The sequence below is a fragment of the Pseudonaja textilis genome, chromosome 2 (genome assembly GCF_049901715.1).
Source record: "Pseudonaja textilis isolate UNSWEBS1 chromosome 2, rPseTex1.2, whole genome shotgun sequence".
Classification (NCBI taxonomy): Eukaryota; Metazoa; Chordata; class Lepidosauria; order Squamata; family Elapidae; genus Pseudonaja; species Pseudonaja textilis.
Window position 1 is genome coordinate 136268818 of NC_141991.1, and position 17927 is coordinate 136286744.

General features: G+C 36.9%; 1 protein-coding gene across 1 annotated transcript in view; it reads left to right on the forward strand.

The window, feature by feature from the left end:
- COL2A1 (collagen type II alpha 1 chain) overlaps nt 1-17927 on the forward strand; it is a 79842-nt gene that overhangs the window by 14644 nt on the left and 47271 nt on the right. The window contains exons 9-18 of the mRNA XM_087925421.1: nt 1369-1413; nt 1540-1593; nt 6307-6360; nt 7690-7743; nt 8341-8394; nt 8476-8529; nt 10188-10232; nt 11290-11343; nt 14359-14403; nt 16350-16403. Coding sequence (XP_087781547.1) covers nt 1369-1413; nt 1540-1593; nt 6307-6360; nt 7690-7743; nt 8341-8394; nt 8476-8529; nt 10188-10232; nt 11290-11343; nt 14359-14403; nt 16350-16403 — 513 coding nt within the window. The remainder of the gene's footprint in view (nt 1-1368; nt 1414-1539; nt 1594-6306; nt 6361-7689; nt 7744-8340; nt 8395-8475; nt 8530-10187; nt 10233-11289; nt 11344-14358; nt 14404-16349; nt 16404-17927) is intronic.

Consider the following 17927-nt stretch of genomic DNA (forward strand, 5'->3'; position numbering starts at 1 on the left):
AGCTCAGACCAACAGCCCCCCCCTGCCCCCCGCATCCTACCAATTAGCCAGCCTCTAAAAAAACATGTTACTCAAAAAAGTTATACTCCTAGTTTAATAACCAGTTAACTACCCCAGGACCAGGGCAAGTTTTTATGTTTTGAAGTGATTCCATCAAAGTCATAGCAACATCAATTTTCCTAATACCCCCAATCCCAGCAAAAATTGGTTCATAGTCAATGTGATATTCTATATTGCTTGGAAAGAATTGCATGGGCATAGGATCGATTGGACCTATTGTTTGAAGAGCAAAGACAGAAGGGAGATCTCAGAATCTCACCTCAGTTCCTGTGGAAACCGCATCAGGCCTTCCATTTTGTTCCTTGGGAGCCTTTAGATAAAAGTGCCGTGCTCATTTTAAAAAATATTTTCTTAGTTTGCATTATCAGATTACTCAAGAACCTGAGCAGATTGTTGTAATGTGCAAGCGGTTTTAGAGAATAGCTGTAGGCCTTTGTATATTTTTTTTTTTTGCCAAAGCTTCTTGAGGGCAGGTGCCAAAATCTTTGAAACAGATGATTATAGATAGGGAAGTAATAGAGAGGGTTGTTTCAGGAACTCCATTGGTGTTTCCCTTGGATCAAGGGCTGAAGTTATGCAAAGACAGACAGCAGCTACTGTTCTTCAGGATCCAGTAGGAAATTTCTGCTATCCAGCATTTCTTGGCAAGCTGTAAATGAAATTCAGTCTTAGTCAACATGGACTGTTTCCAAGACAAGTGTATGTGTGTGTGTGTGCACTTGCTTGCTTTTTTTTACCTCATCATGCCTTCCCTAAATAAAAATAGTTCTGCGTGATACAGAGGGAGAAAGAGAGAATTAAAGGACATTAACCAACATTATTGTAGGGACATGGTGGCTCAGTGGCTAAGATGCTGAGCTTGTCAATCAGAAAGGTCAGCAGTTCAGTGGTTTGAATCCCTAACGCCGCATAACGGAGTGAGTTCCCGTTACTTGTCCCAGCTTCTGCCAACCTAGCAGTTCGTGAAAGCAGCATGTAAAGATGCAAGTAGAAAAGGGACCACTTTAGTGGGAAGGTTACAGCGTTCTGTGTGCCTTTGGAGTTTAGTCATACTGTCCACATGACCACGGAGATGTCTTCAGACAGCTCTGGCTCTTCGGCTTTGTAATGGAGATGAGCACCTCCCTCTAGAGCCGGAAACGACTAGCACAAATGTGCAAGGGGAACCTTTACCTTTAACTAACATTATAGCAATAGCCATGAGATTAGCCCTACTCTCAGTCAGGCTCAACTCTTCTCTTGTGCTTCAATTATAAAACATAACAATATTGATATAATTATTTTTGCTTTTTTATTATTCTTATATAGGGACCAATGGGGCCACGGGGTCCTCCAGGACCATCAGGATCTCCTGTGAGTATAGAATTTGATACTTTCCTTAGATGACCTTGTATATCCAGAAAATAATATAGTACAAAAACAGAAGGATTGTTCTATCTTGAGATGATCACTGATAGTGCTTCTACCACCATTTTTCAGGGCCCTCAAGGATTTCAAGGCAGCCCTGGAGAACCCGGAGAACCTGGTTCTGTGGTGAGTATCTAGAAAGCAGGGTTGTCTTAACCAAAGACAAAATGTGTGACATTTTCAGCACAAAAGACCGATATATCGCTATATGTTAACTGCCATGTTTGCCTGCAGAGATTTCTTTTCAACTTCAGCCAATAGAAGAACTGATTGAAATACCCAGTCTAAGGATCCTTAAAAGGTGTTAGCGTCAGGAAAGATAAAAGTACTGTGCCTTCTTTGGTGTTATATATAGCACACTGAGAAAGTCTTGTTTAGGAGAAAGAAAAGCTATCCCTGGTTAAATATGACGGATGTGTGGAACAAGTAGTCCTTGACCTAAGACCACAGTTGAGTCCAAAACTCCTGTTGCCAAGTGAAACAGTTATTAGTTGAGTTTTGCCCCATTTTACAACCTTCCTTGCCACAGTTGTTAAGTGAATCACTGCAGTTGTTAATAACATGATTGTTAAATGAATCTGGCTTCTCCATTGAATTTACTTGTCAGATGATCACATGACCTGGGACATTACAACTGTCATAAATATGGATTCATCAAGCAAAGGAAAGATAAGAAGTCTTCCTTTTTTAAACACATCTCAGCAAAACCCTTTATTACCTTAATAGTAACACAAAGAACAATGTATACTTTCAGGAAAAAAATGATTTGTGCTTAACAATTTTTCTCCTTCCTCTCAGTCCTTTCCCTCAGAGCAACCTTCTCTAGTTGCACTAATTTTAATCCTGGGGTCAAAAAGAGAGAAATGGGAACAATAATGGAAAATAGGGGGGATGCATCTTGAGGAGAGAGAATTGGGGATAACCATCCCGACTTCCTAGTTTGTTACTTTGCCTCACTTTAACACTATGAAGCCAACAATTCCATTATATAGGGTTTGGGGATGTGGAAATGCTATTTAAAGAGCAGAGGCTTATTACAGATTTACAGAACCTTTGCCCAATCAGCCAGATAATTATGAGCTTTGGGATTTTTTAATCACATTCTCCACATTGATCTATTTGAATATTATAAACAGCATTCTTGGCCCATTGTACATTCCTTAAAATTGTTCTTCCTCTATTTCCAAATCTCAACAAAAATGTATACATTGTAGATATTACGTGTCTATCATTTGTACAGAATTCATTTTCAGATTTATCACATTCTGTTCCTAGTAACTATATATTAAACCTCTCTGAATTGTGCATATGGGAACCATTGAAACTAAAACTATCTGACCCTCTTCATATATTAACCATTTCTCTTTGCCCATGTTTCTTGAGCTGAGGCCAACACAAGTATTGGGGTATAATCTGGGTTTGTACCTGTTCTATATTTGTAGTGTGGCATTCACAATATGATTTTTTAAAAAATCTACATGTACCTTAGCTTTGTCATACCATGACTAATCATGCCACCCAACCTTTAAATAATGATCTGCCACATTTAAAAATATTTTATTTCTTAACAAAAGCCATGCCTGCATCTAAAACAAACAACAGGCAGCAAAATATAGTTTAAAATCAGATAATCCCAGTCCTTCTCTTTCCTTTCCTTCTTGGAGAATCTCTCATTTAATCCTTGTTTTTTTCCTCTGCATATAAATCTGTATATGTCTTTCTGTCACTGTTTAAATGATGCATCAATTCTCAAAACAGATATTGTCCTGAAACAAGAACAACTTTCTAGGTAACACATTCATTTTTACCATAAAAATTTGTCCTAACAATGACAATTGTCATTTCCCTCATCTTGTTAAATCCTTCTTAATTTCATTCCATACTTTAAAAGTTATTTTCAAATAATATACAAATCTTGTTAGTTATAATACCAAAATATTTTATTTTTCTCAATCCGAAAACCTGTTTTCACAGGGAATTATTTTTGGATTTCATATTCTCTGTCAACATCTTTGTTTTTTTCCTTATTAATTTTAAATCCAGCCAATGCACCAAATTCTCTTAATTTTCCCATTAATACGTCTATCCCTACTAAAGGGTTTTCCAAAATTAAACCAAATCATTGATGAACACTCAGTTTATAAATTTTATAATCTTTAAAACTTTCACTCCAGCAACGTTCTCATCTTCTCTTATATCTGTATTCAAAGTGGGTATCTCTACCTTTTTATATTTCACAAGCCTTGGTCAATTCCTAATTCACAATATTTGTGGTTTGTGATGTATACTGCTACAGTATTTCACCCATAAAGTTCTCTCTGAAATCTGTATCATCCAAAATTTTAAACAGCAAATTCCAGTTGAAAATATAGAAAGATTTCTCTGCATCAAGAAATATTAAGACAGTTTGTTTTTCATTGTATTATTGCTCCAAGTTAATACCTTAATATTTTTAATATTATCTTCTAATTGCCACATTGATCTTTATGGATAATGTAGGACATTTTTCAGTCTTTCAGCTAAAATTATAAATATCTCATAATCATTATTCAGTAAAGATATTATCGTATAATTTTTTTTGGTAAAGACAAATCCCATCCTTCTTTAGGAATCAGTGTTACATATGTCTTTGTCCAACTGATCCAGTGTCTTTCTAGTATCTAAAATGTGTTCATCATTTTTTGGGAAGGTAATAAAAGCTCATCTTCAAAATAATCATAATAAGAAGCCTTATGATTCATTTGGACCACAGGTTCTGTCTTTATTTGTTTTTCTTTATAACATCACAAATTTCCCTTATTGTTATTGGTGCGTTCATTGTTCATTTTCAGGCATTTGTTGACTTGATAGATCTTATTTGTTAAGCATTCATTTTTTCTTGCAAATGAAATTTCTTCTCTCTTAGATAGCATTGTATAATACTGTACTGATGAAATTTTATTTCAATGTTTACACTATCAATCACTATAATTTTCTCATTCTGTGATTTTAATATTTTTTTCCCTTTTCCTTTGTCAGGAATTTTGCTGAGTCAAAATTCCGTTGTATTGCAACATTCCATTTTATTTCCCCCTCTCTCTTACAATTAACATAGAAAGCTGACACTGTAGGAGTTTAATTTGGTGTGGGATATTTTTTCTTTCCAGAGATCTCATTAGTTTAGTCTCTTGTATCTTTATATTTAGAATTATGTATATTGTCTCTTTTTTGTTCAGTTTATTACTGGGTTGTATAAATTGTCCTTCAATAAATGCTTTGCGGTTTTTGATGTTTTTAATCTGAAAGTTTTATTTCATATACAGTACTTTATTATATTTGTATACCTGGATATTATTTACTGGGCGGCACATTTTAAACTGTTACACTTTTTTTATTGCCCCAGTAATTAAAATAGGCACTTATTGCTTTATCGACTAAACTATTGCGCTATGGGGAGGTCATGACAGTATATGATATACAGATTATCTGAAAGGTGTGGGCATTTCCACTTAATGTATATGTATCCCTTCTAGATTAGCAATCCTATTAGTTCTAGGCAATCCAATGTCTTTGGCAGGTGAGCCAATTTATGGCTGGTTTCAATTAGACTGTACAAAAGGAACCATTCTAAGGCCAGTTTCCAGATGAAAATGCTTGGTATTGGGGACAGGCCATTCCCACGCTGGAGTGAACACTTGCCACTACCTCCATTGAGTTCTTGGGTTTTCAGCTAGACCAGAATACCCTGTGAAAAGAATGTTGGCTTAACAATTTCCTTGATCTCGTAGCTTGCTCAAAATGAATAGGGGTGAAAATGACAAGGCTTGATTATTTTCTCTTAGGCAGCATTCCAATGGCCTGTAATGACCTTCAGTCTGTTAGGTTCTTCTTTCCTTCCTTTAAAAGAGGGGATGAGTGGATGTTTAATTTTTTATAATTTGCTTATTAAAAAACCCCCCACTGATAACTAATGAATGAAATATCAGTTCAAAGCAGAACTAAGAAAGGTTATGAAAACCATGCAAGCTGTAATCCTATTCCTAAAACGATCCTTATTTATTATTATGATTGATTACACAGTCAGCCAGATGTTTAAACTGGATTTAGTATTTTTATGTATCTGTTGAGTCCTTCCCAAGGATCTGGTATAAGCAGATGTTGATGTTTGAGGGTGTTGGTGGTGTAACTGAAGAACCCATTTACTAGTGGGTTCAGGAATATGACTGACCATGCTTAATCTGTTGGTGCACTTCTACATCACATCTTTATACCTACCATGTATTAATTGAAAATGTTACTTTGTCTTCCATGAATTTGGCTATTCCCCTTTTTAAATTACTTTATGGTCATTACAACTCCTGAGTTATGTGTTGTCTTTATATTAATCTTTATCGGTCTTTATCTGTCTTGAATCTCCCACTGTTTGCTTTCAATGAATAATCCCAGGTCTTGTATTACAGCAAATAATGTTTTTTTTTCCTTTTCCATACAAAGACTCCTCTATGGTATCCCCCTTACTAAGCAGTTGTACTGTGATAAACTAAATTGCTGGGATCATAGGAGTTTCCTTGTTAATACGCATGGTAGATATCTGTTCACTTGGTATTGAAAAAGCTGTTTTCAAGGAAATGGGTGCTTAACTCCCTGAGTCAGGTGTAGGAAGAAATAACATGACTTGGAAAGCTCTCTGCTGAGGCAGAATTTGAACCCAGGTTATGGTGAGTTTAATATTGAAGGAACCAGGTTATGTGTCCCACTGTCTCATTTGTTGTTTAATGCCATACCAAGTCTAGGATGTGTCCTTATAACCCCTTGTTTCATATTTCATTCTTCTCAATTATATTTTCCTTTATCTTCTAGGGTGCAATGGGTCCCCGTGGGCCACCTGGACCACCCGGAAAACCTGGAGATGATGTGAGTATTATTTTCTTAAACATCCCAGTATTATGATCAGCATAGGTGAACCAGCTTAGGTGAAGGAGGAGTTTGCTAGAAATGTTAGGTTAAAATGTTTATTTAAAAATGGTATCTTGATGTGTATATCGATTACCCTACACCAATAAATCTTTGTTCTCAAAAGGGAGATGTGGATTCTAATATAATTATTCTGAAGAGAAAGATATTTGTAGACTTGACAGAAGCCAAGGTCTAGACAGGTATACCATTTAAAAGAAAGAATTAATTGTTGCATAACAACCCACTGAGAATAGAAATGCAGAATAACAGAGCTGGGGAAGGGACCTTGGCTGTCATTTGGTCCAATTCCCTGCCCAACAAGGAGACCTGATACTATTCTGGATTCCATTTGGACAAATGGTTGGACAATCTCTTCTTAAACAACCTCCAGTGTTGGAGCATCCACAACTTTTGGAACCAAGCTGTTCCACAGTTTAATTGTTCTTACTGTCAGGAAATTTCCCCTTCTTTCTATTCATTACCTTTTGTCCTGCCTTCAGATGCTTTGGAGAATAGGTTGGCCCCTTCTTCTCTATGACAGCCTTTCAAATATTGGAAGACTGCTATCATGCTACCCATTGTCCTTCTTTTTGTTAGACTAAATATATCCAGTTCTTCCAACTGTTCATTAACTGAGAACGTTCACTGGCTGATCCACTGTTGAGAAGAAGGGGGAAAAAAACCCAGAAAGCTAAAAACTAGGGAAGAATGAAATAGAAAGGGACATGACTGCCCACCTAGCCAGGAACATCCCACATAGCACTATTTTGTTCCAGATTCTATTTGCCTGTCATATGTACAGTACATACACAGCTATACTCAATGGAATTGACATTTAGAATGTTCCAGTTGCCTAACCCTGAAATAGACAATTCCATAGCACTAATCTGCTTCTGAACATATATTTTTTTAGGAATGAACTGTTAACATTTATAAAGGGAAAATATCCAGCCAAAACACTGAAGTGACGAGGGTCTAAATTTAGTTCTTTTTCATTTAAAATGGTACCTAATCTAATTTTGGGGCTCTTGAGAAGGAGGAAGAAAGTCAAGGGTTGTCTGATTCTTCTGTATTTTTCTTTGTGCAAGGAAAACCACATCCCATACTTTTAAAAATAAAGATGTCCTTCTGGATTTGCAATGTTTTGACAATAGAATGCTGGGGTTTATCACAGATCAGGCCCAGCCAATCAGAGTCTTGATGAGTCTTATCCACTTGTTCGTTGATATATTTTATGTAAATTGGATCCTTCCTAAGTAAAATTACATCCATTTTATGTTTTTTCAGGGTGAAGCAGGAAAACCTGGCAAATCAGGAGAGCGTGGATTACCTGGACCTCAGGTATGGCTGTGTCCTCCATATCAGTTTAGAAAGCTAGATTCAGAAACCACAATCCTCCTATGTTATCTTACAGGTTATAAGAGGCACAGTATAAAATTATAGTCTTTGGGGCCAAAGTATCTTTCTTTTCTCTTTCTGGTGAAAATTGCAACCTTCATGATGCTAAGTGGGCAGGAATAACATCCTGCTTTTGGGGGTATCTTTACTGCATCATTGTAATTCTGTATATCCTAAACTTTAAGGACTAATGTTAAATCAGGCTACTGAAAGGAGAAATTAAATAACAGAGAACAAGCAAAATATTCTTATCTTCCCTTTAATGGTGAAGATAATCAGATTGAGAAGGAAACGAAGGATTATAAAGGCCATTTCTTGACAGACTTTGTTTTCTTCTATTATGATAAACATCTGTGGTTCCGACTGGTCTAGGTTCTATGTAAATGATTATCGAATTAGAAACCCGGTTTTTCCTTTAGCTTTTGCAGATATTGTAGTTTTTATCTGTTATGAAGTTAGCAGTAATGTAGGAATTATTGCATGTGTGTTTTAGAAAGCATGTCTATTTTTTTAACCAATTAATTTCTCATTTAAATTTAGGGTGCTCGAGGTTTCCCTGGGACCCCAGGTCTTCCTGGTGTCAAAGGTCATAGAGTAAGTTTGTATTCTGTAGTTGAGATTTTTAAATTTTAATTTAATTCGGAATTGATCCCTATGCTTCTCTCTCTTTCCTAGGGATATCCTGGTTTAGATGGCTCTAAAGGAGAGGCTGGTGCTCCAGGTGCTAAGGTAGGATCGAGAACTCCCATCCTAAGATATGATTGGTGAAAACCCTACTATTCTTTCAGCATATTGTTAAGCTTACATTTATTGGTGCATGTTATTCATTTCCCGCCTACTCCCAAATTGTAAATTATAACTTATCAATTCCTACTTTTTTTAAAAGGGAAGCTTCAGTGATGCTGAATCCAGTGGTTGCAGGCAGGAAAAGCAATATTAATCATTCCTAGATTGAAATTCATTTGATAGAAAAATAATCTCAGCTGCCACTTTGCTAGTCTAGATTCTTTTTCCAAGGAAGTTCTGTGAAAGGGAGCAGATACGGTTATTGTAGTATAGAAGGGAGAAAAACTCCCTGTTAAAAGGATGCTGATTTCTACTGAAATGGAAATCAGTTCACCAGAGATGACAAGTCAGACACTAAAGAATGAGATCAGTAATCAACTTCTGCTCCTATAAAAACATTTTTTAAAAACATTTTTACATTTGTTTTCTCTTTTTAAACTACCCAGCAAAAACTTGTTACTTGAAAACAATATTAATTATGCCATATTGACACAGTGCTGTGTAATGTATTATTTTATGGCCACCAATTGGTGTTCCTTTTGCTAACCTCTGTGATATCTCTTACCCATTGCATTATGATATCTCTAGCCACCCTATTCATCTTAAAAATAATTGGTATTGCATATTAAAACACCTGCATTGAGAAGGAATATGCATGAGGATTCACAGGACATCCAGGTCCTACTTTTTACTGTGATATACAATCAATCAATCAATCAATCAGAATAGAGCTGGAAGGGACCTTGGAGGTTTTCTAATCCAACCCCCTGCTCAAACAGGAGACCTTATACTATTTCAGACAGGTGGCTGTTCATTCTCTTCTTAGACACCTCCAGTTATGAAGCACCCACAACTTCTGAAGGCAAGCTGTTCCACTGGTTGATACTTTTGAACAGTTGACCTACAGAAATCTTTCCCAACTAAAAGAAACTATTGGCATCATTAAAAATATACTCTGAGAACTTCAAGAGAGGAGCTGTCTTGACCTCTACCTCCCAACCCAACTATCTAAATTTTGCTCTTTTGGAATATAGGATCTCCCTCCAGGGAATCCAGAGCACATTCTACCTCAGTAACTTCCAGTTCTAGAAAACTGGAGTTCTTTTGCAGCAAGAGAATTCACTTCAAGTACCCCTTGTTAAGCAACTGCCTGATTTAACTACCATTCATAGTTCTGACTGTGATGAAAAAGTAACTTCGAAGCCAGTGTTCACACATTTACGATCTTTGCAAGTCTGTAAAGAAAAGGAAAGCTGAAGTAAGATAAGCACAGTCTTGGTTTCACTTAGCAACTGCTTGGCTTAATGACTGAGTTGCAGGTCCCAATTATGATCACTACAGACAACTACCTGTACTCTGACCAGAGATTAAGTGTCATCAAAACATGGCTAAGTTGGTACCAAGCTTTAGGTACCAAGCTGGAACTGACTCACCTCTTACAGAATCTAATGAAGATGTGTTGAAATGCTCAGCCATCACTTAGTAATGATTTTGCAGCTGAGGTCAACCATGATGTCCCAATCTGTTTTGCGTTTTCTTGGACGGTTTGATGATAAAATGTCTAATAATAGTTTAGTTACCATTGTTTCTTTTTTTTCTAGGGTGAAGCTGGATCTTCTGGGGAGAATGGTTCTCCTGGTCCTATGGTGAGGATCTATTGCTTAGTTATTTTTAAATCATTATCACAACACCAACATTGTAGGTTGGCCATTGTCCACATCTGATTATTCATATAGAGCATACTTTGTCCATCTACATAGGTTCTTTGCGTCCCCATAGGTTAATGCAAACAGACTGCACTTACATTTTGAGTTCCAGGGAATCTAGATGACACAGGTAGAATTCTCATGTACAGTAGTTTCCTACCTATGCTTTTTTAGCATGTATGTGCTCATGCACTGTATCAATCGTGGAAAATGCATACACACAAACAATAGAATCCTACAGTGTTCAGATCTTTCTCATTGTATCTCTTGCTTGTATATCCTAGTAGGCATTCCATTGGATTATTATTATTATTATTATTATTATTATTATTATTATTATTATTAATCGCATGGCACATTCACATCACATTAAATAAAAACAAAGGAGATAAAATACAAAATATAAAATATAGAATAGAATAGAATTCTTTATTGGCCAAGTGTGATTGGACACACAAGGAATTTGTCTTGGTGCAAATGCTCTAAGTGTACATAAAAGAAAAGATACATTTGTCAAGAGTCAAGAATCATCAGGTACAACACTTAATGATAGTCATAGGGTACAATAAGCAATCAAATCATACAAGGAAACAGTCCATATAAATCGTAAGGATACAAGCAACAAAGTTACAGTCATATAGTCACAAGTGGGAGGGGATGGGTGATAAGGAGTGATATAAATATAAAACATGTCTAGATTACAGATACAATTTTTTCGTCATTTGTCACAGCCAGGAAATCAGCAAAGTCTCCATTATAGGCTCTTTTTTGGCACTCTGTCACTCTTATGTTGAATAGTTTGTCTTTTGGTCCCACAGTCACAATTCGGCAATGGTATAGAGGGTGCCTGCACATCTACCATGGCCAGTGCAAATTCGGTCCAGTGTTGTTGAACTGGAAGATAAAACACACAGGCTATTAGTTTTCAGAAGGTAGCTCTCTTGAAGGTCAGTAGGGCTGTAATACCTTTTAAACTTTTGCTTCTACTATTCCTTAGGGTCCCCGTGGCCTTCCAGGTGAAAGAGGACGCCCTGGCCCATCTGGTGCTGCTGTAAGTATCAGCATAAGTTGAACGTTAACAAATCTTGCCCCCTGCACATGTTGCTTGAGGTTTTTTTTTTCAGCTACAGAATGTATACACGCATCCATGCCTTCAGCAGAAAATCCTTCCCCTCTTGGCAATTGCCATCTCATTCGCTGTGGCCAATTCAATCTCCTGGACTAACGGTGTATCCTCTTAATGTAAAGAATGAAGGAACATTAAAGCAGTACTATGGTGGCTCTGCACGCAAAGCACATATATTTTTTTTAATATACCCTTAGAATAAGGATGGTAGCATTTACTGTGCCATGAATAGTGAAGCTGTACAAAAGCGGTGTTAATTAAAGGGAAGCATTTATGTAGAAAACCGATGTAATTACCTTGTGATCTGGACCTCAAATATAGGATTGAATTTTGTGCTAAACCTGTCTTGGACACCTTCTAGTTGTGTGGGCCTAAATTCCAAGAAATGATTGGGCTATTTAAAAAAGACATTGGAAGTTGCCCAGACTGAGGAAGGCTGCAATAAAAGAAAAGGCAATGCACTGAGATCTTCCTTCCTTTCTTCTTTCTACCTGCCTTTCCTTAAGTACCATAGAGCACAAGATTACATAAACAACATGTAGCGAGGGTTGCCTTTTGAAGTACAGCTTTTAGGTTAATGGTTCTAGAAGCACTTTCTGAAAGGCAGAATAAAATAGCATATTAATGTAGCTGTAAATTTGGATGTACCTGCAATGCTTAATCTCAGAGTTTATAGGATTAGTAGAGAGCCTGTTTATATAGTGGTTAAGGCATCAGGTTAGAAACTGGGAGACCATGAGTTCTAGTTCCACCTTAGGCAGAAAACCAGCTGAGTGAGCTTGGGCCAGCCACTTTCTTTCAGCTCTAGGAAAGTGACAAGGGCAAACCATTTCACAAAAGCCTTAGCAAGAAAACTGCAGGGACCTGTCCAGGCAATCAGCAGGAATCAACATTGATTGCCCTGTTCCTTCTGCAAGGCGCATAAGATGACATACATGATCCATTCCATTTAATCTTTTCAAAAACTTTGCATAGCCAATTGGTCTCAGAAATGGTGATTTATCTAATGTCAGTGGATAAATTCTGCAATTTGCTGTGAGTACAGTGCAAAACAAAGCTGAGTTTCAGGTGCAGATATTTTTACAGAGCTGTAACTCAAATAAACTGTCCCCTTGGTCCATTTCACACCTCAAGATGTGATCTCTCATTTGCCACTGTACTAAACATTGCCTGAAGTCTCTTTTGGCTTTTTTTTACCACATGGTAAAATTTCTCTAATCGTCATTATAAAACCCAGCAGGGCTGTTTTTGGCCCAGGTTCCAGACTGTTTATCTGTGCAGATTTGAAATGTTGAAGAAATTAAGGAGCTGAAGTAATCAAGTTACTCAACAGTAGTAAGTCAGATTTCCAGAATAAACAGTAGGATTTATTGTTTCCTATGACTAAATTTAAATCCATCATATTGAAGAGATGTAAGAAATTGAGGGGAAGTGAGGGATAAGGTACTCGGTTCATCTCAGAATAGGCAAGTCCTGATTCGAGAAATGGGGGGGGGGGGCAGAAATGAAAAGAGATTTTGTTTTTACTGACTGACTATAATATATTTGAGGGTGGGAAATGACTCTTGAAAACCTTCCCTGTTTTACTCCAGTATTAAATATAATTTCCTAAAATCTATGTCATTCTTGTTTCCTTGGTTTTGCCACTGCATGAGTCTTGGCAACAGGACGGTCATCACTGTAATTTTTGTAAGTTTCTTACCACTCACCAAATATAAACACAGTTTATACCTGTGGTGGAGAAACAATTTTTTTTAATGGTGATTGTTAAAACAACAACAAGCACACTTTTAAACATAGTAGAATATAAACTTTTGAAGGAGAAAGCAAATGATTTTATTCAAACTATAAAGTTGGGATGTTTACAAATAACTCGATAAGATGTTTTGTTTGCAATTGTACGATCCTCTGGATTTGCTCTTTGAAACCACAGAACGGTCTTATCAAAAGCTATTCTGAGGTATCTGAGTGGTTGACCCATTAAGGAGTTATGTTTGCACAAACTTAGTTTTTTACTATAATTGAAGGGAGGCATGTGAAGGAGGCATGCTTTTTGTTTTGCTTTAAGTCCTTTGATGGCATCCTCTTGAGGGCTTTGGATTGTGCAAAGAAGAATCACGTGACTCTTTGGCTGCACCTTTCCATTTGTTTTCCTGGCCTGTTGCCTGAGACAGAAGCAACTAGGCCAAGCAATTAGTCTTTAGTTACAGGAGGGCAGGAATGTCAACCCATTAGCTGCAGAGAAGGACTCCTCACAAGAGGCCCTGCTCAGGCTCCGGGATTGTGTGAGATTAGAACTACAATCCTGTAAAATACAATCTTTTCTAAAACCTGTTATACAAAGAATAGCCATAGATATGACTCAGATGTCCTAAATTGAAGGATGTTGCTGTTGTTTGCCATGATTTTTTCAAGGCTAGTATGATTTCCCTTTTTTCTCTTGTGAACCAAAGACATAAATATTAAAAATCAGAAACTTTTCTAGAAGAGTTAGAAGAGTTATATAGAACTGTAGCATATCTAACTTGAAGTTGAAAGAAAGCTCATTTAGACCCTTGTATTCCAGCTGTTGCATGTCTTCAGAGCTGGGAAGTTGTAGGAGCGAGCCTCAAAGATCTTTTCATTGCTTGTATTCTCATGAGCACTTACCTTCTCACATACTCCATTTTGCCCCATGAGTTAGAGCAGTATGCGAGCAGATTTCTACTCCTGTAACAGATTTTTTCTTCCTTTTTCTCCTCCTTGGCTTCCTTGTATGCCTCCAACTGTCCAGAGCAGATGTAGTGTACTGATGGAGAACAAGGAAGTACGACTCTAACAGCTATTAGATAGCTAAAGATTTGCTCGGAATTCTAAATTCATGTGGCAGCAAAACTCCAATAAAACAATACTGTTGTATGACGAAGTATATTTTTCTGAGTCAGTATTTTGTTCACACAGGGTGCTCGTGGTAATGATGGTCTCCCTGGTCCAGCTGGTCCACCGGTAAGTAATTAAGTATTTTAATTCTTCCCTTCTGAAAAAATGGTCATACTATTTAAATTATTGTTATAATAATATGATCTAAAAATAAAAATATTTTCTAAAAATAAAATCCTCTCCTCTCATCACTTATACCAGTGATGACATGAAAGGCAACAACATTATATTGTAAAACTTATCCTTTATACCAAGGGTTTTCAAACTTGGCAAATTTAAGACTTGTGAACTTCAACTCCCAGAATTCCCGAGCTGACATGACTGGAGGAGGAATTATGGGAGCTGAAGTCCACAAGTCTTAAAGCTGTCCAGATTGAAGACCCCTGCTCTATATCAAAGACTGCAATCTGATAACAATGCTTTGTTTCAGAATTAAGATGAAAGCTTTGCAAAAAGGAAAAAAAACCCATAAGGTGGTATTTAAAAGATGAAAAAAGGTGTTTTCATAATAACAGCAATAACGATAGTAATAGGTGTTTTGGGTACAATCCCAAAACAGATGAAGCAGCACTTGAATCCCATCAAAATTACAAAATTACCATCAGTCAATTGCAAAAGGCAGCTTTAGTCAGTTTATACTGACAATGCCTTTAATGCCATCAAATATCGACATCTGCCTACCCCAGATCCTTGGGAAGGACTTGATGGTTGGATAAAAATGCCAAATCCAGTCTGAACATCTGGCTGATTGTGTAACAAACCATAATGATTACTAAAGGAACAAAGAAACATTCTGAGGCATATTATCTTTCACACAAGTTGTGAAAGCTGGAGGAAACAGGAGCTGCTCTCCCAGGTACAAAAAACTATGAGAAGCCCTGTCTTCATATGAACATTTTTATGTAACCAGAAAAAAACAAGAGACTTTTGCTGATTGATGGTATAGTTAGAGAAGGACAAGAGCCTGCAAAAATGGGAAACAGTGTAGGAAGTCAAAGTAAAGTAAGGTGGAGGAACAAGCATAGGTATCCACAAGGATATCAAAATCTGTAAAATGGCAGGTGTGGCATTGCAATTCAAGGCCTGCCCTTTTTATATATGCATGATGCAATACTGTGCCTATTATTGTGTCACACGCATATACACCTGTACACCAATGGTCACTGCAGCTGAGAAAAACTAGAACTGGGATGTGAGGAGATGGAAAACTATTGTAGATATCTGAGGAAGATGCCTGATGGTCAAAGCAACATCCATTTGGCCATTTTCCTTTTGAACAGATGCAACAAGACTGGGGAGTATTAAGGAATACTAAGGCAAGCTGCAAAGAACAAGGTTTCTCTTGCAAAAATTAAAGATATCTAGAAAGATACCGCTTCAGAGTGGTAAAGGAAGGAGTAAAAACTGAGGTAGATGATTTTCTGTTTGTTGCACAAAGAGGAGCAGCTTGACTTGGTAGACTCTTTGAAGGTAGCTTGTTAAAAACAAGGAACAAACCTTATACTTTGAAACTAGACTGGATCTGACATAGATACCAAATTCAAATCCAAATAATATCCAAGCTATTTCAGTTGATTATGATAAATATATTACCCAACTCCAGACAGCATCTTTTACATCCACATTTTCCTTATTTGAACCTTTCTACATTATTATAAGAAGATTTTTTTTTTCCTGACCAAACTTCTAAATACAAAAAAATAATAATTTGGAACAGGTGGAGAACTGGGACAGTGAAGGGTGTTGAGTGCTCTTTTTATTAAATCTAAGAGTAACTAAAAACATTAGCAACATTATTTCTTGATTCAGTTTGACCAAAGACCTGTTTCAGCCAGGAAGCTCAGTTCAGCTACAACTGTCTACTACCACATTTAGATAATTCAGTTATTATACTTTAGGAGTGACGTGCACAACCATTTAAATGAGCATCAAAATTCTAGATGTTCAAAAGAATCCGGTTCTGCTTTTTCCCAAGCTCACTAAAGCCACTTGTTTTCTTTTCTTTTTTTCAGGGACCTGTTGGCCCTTCTGGTGGCCCAGGGTTTCCAGGAGCTCCAGGTGCAAAGGCAAGTCATGCTTCAAGTTCAAAGCCAAAGTAATGTTTCTGCAATTGTATAGCATAAATTGCATCCGCTTCCCACCGTTCTGCATGCAACTATGCTAACCCAACACTCTGCATCTTTCATTCTTTTTATTAGTTTATCCATCTGAAGAATAGAGAAAAGAAAAAAAGACTTAATCTCCCTGAATTTTTTTCTAAAGGAAGAAAGTACATGTAGTCCTCAACTTACAACAGTTCATTTAGTGACCATTCAAAGTTACAATAGCACTGAAAAATGTGACTTATGACTGTTTTTCACAGTTACCACCTTTGCAGCATCCCCACGATCATGTGATCAAAATTCAGATGCTTGGCAAACTGGTTCATATTTATAACCATAGCTGTGTCCCAAAGTCACGTGGTCCCCTTTTGCTACCTTCCGACAAGCACAGTCAATGGGGAAGCCAGATTCACTTAACAACCAAGCTACTAACTTATCAACTGCAGTGATTCACTTAACAACTGTGGCAAGAAAAGTCATAAAAGGGAGCTAAACTCGCTTAACAAATGTCTCATTTAACAACAGAAATTTTGGGCTCAATGGTAGTCATAAGTCGAGGACTACCTGTATAGGCTGGATCTATATTAATAGATCTCTCAAGGCCCATTTTGTTTATTTTGAGGATTTACTTCTTTTGGGGGCAGACAGGCCTGAGAATTGAAAGGAATATGGATTATACTGAAGAATTTTGTGATTTTATCCTGTCCTGTCTTGTTCTGATTTATCTGCTTCTTTGGGTGCATAATTTGGTGCAGTGAGATGGAAAAGCAATGAGTCTAGCTAAGAAACAGTACAAGGAGAAAGCAGATATGGGGATTTTTCAAGACCTTTAGAAAATGTCTTGAAATAGTGGCTAATATAAGGCTTGTGAATATTCTATATAGGATATTGTGAAGAACTTTGAGTTGGTGACAGATGAACCAATTTACTGGTTTGGGTTTTTTTTTGTAACGATGATTTTGTTTCTACAGGGAATATCCTTACCAGACTTAAGGCCTATTATTGAATATGTTTAATAATGTGTTTTAAGACCACAGGCCAAAATAATTTATTTTAGATCGAGGAAAATTCTCCCATTCACTTCCTCAACTGGAAGGTTTGTTGAAATATCTATATTGCAAAGATTATCAAATCCATAAGTGGAATAATAGTTGAGACTGAAAAATACCTTGGTGGAAAAAAAATCTCATATCCATTTTCTGCTAAATATTTCTCTTGCCACAGGTCATCCCACTCACGCATTCATTCACCATCAGTTTGAGAACAGATGTAGAAATTGCTGACTGTGAACTAGCTCACATGCTTAGACACTTCTGTGTTCAGATGGAATCAACTCTTATAAAAGAAGGCTCTGTTTTCTGTGTACTATTGGCTCCTCTATGTGTATCACAATTCTTTCTCAACGGTATCTTCATTCCTCAGTGTATTTCATATTCCTTTCAAATATTCCTGAGTATTTGGCCCAGGCCACCTTTTGCCCTAAGCTTG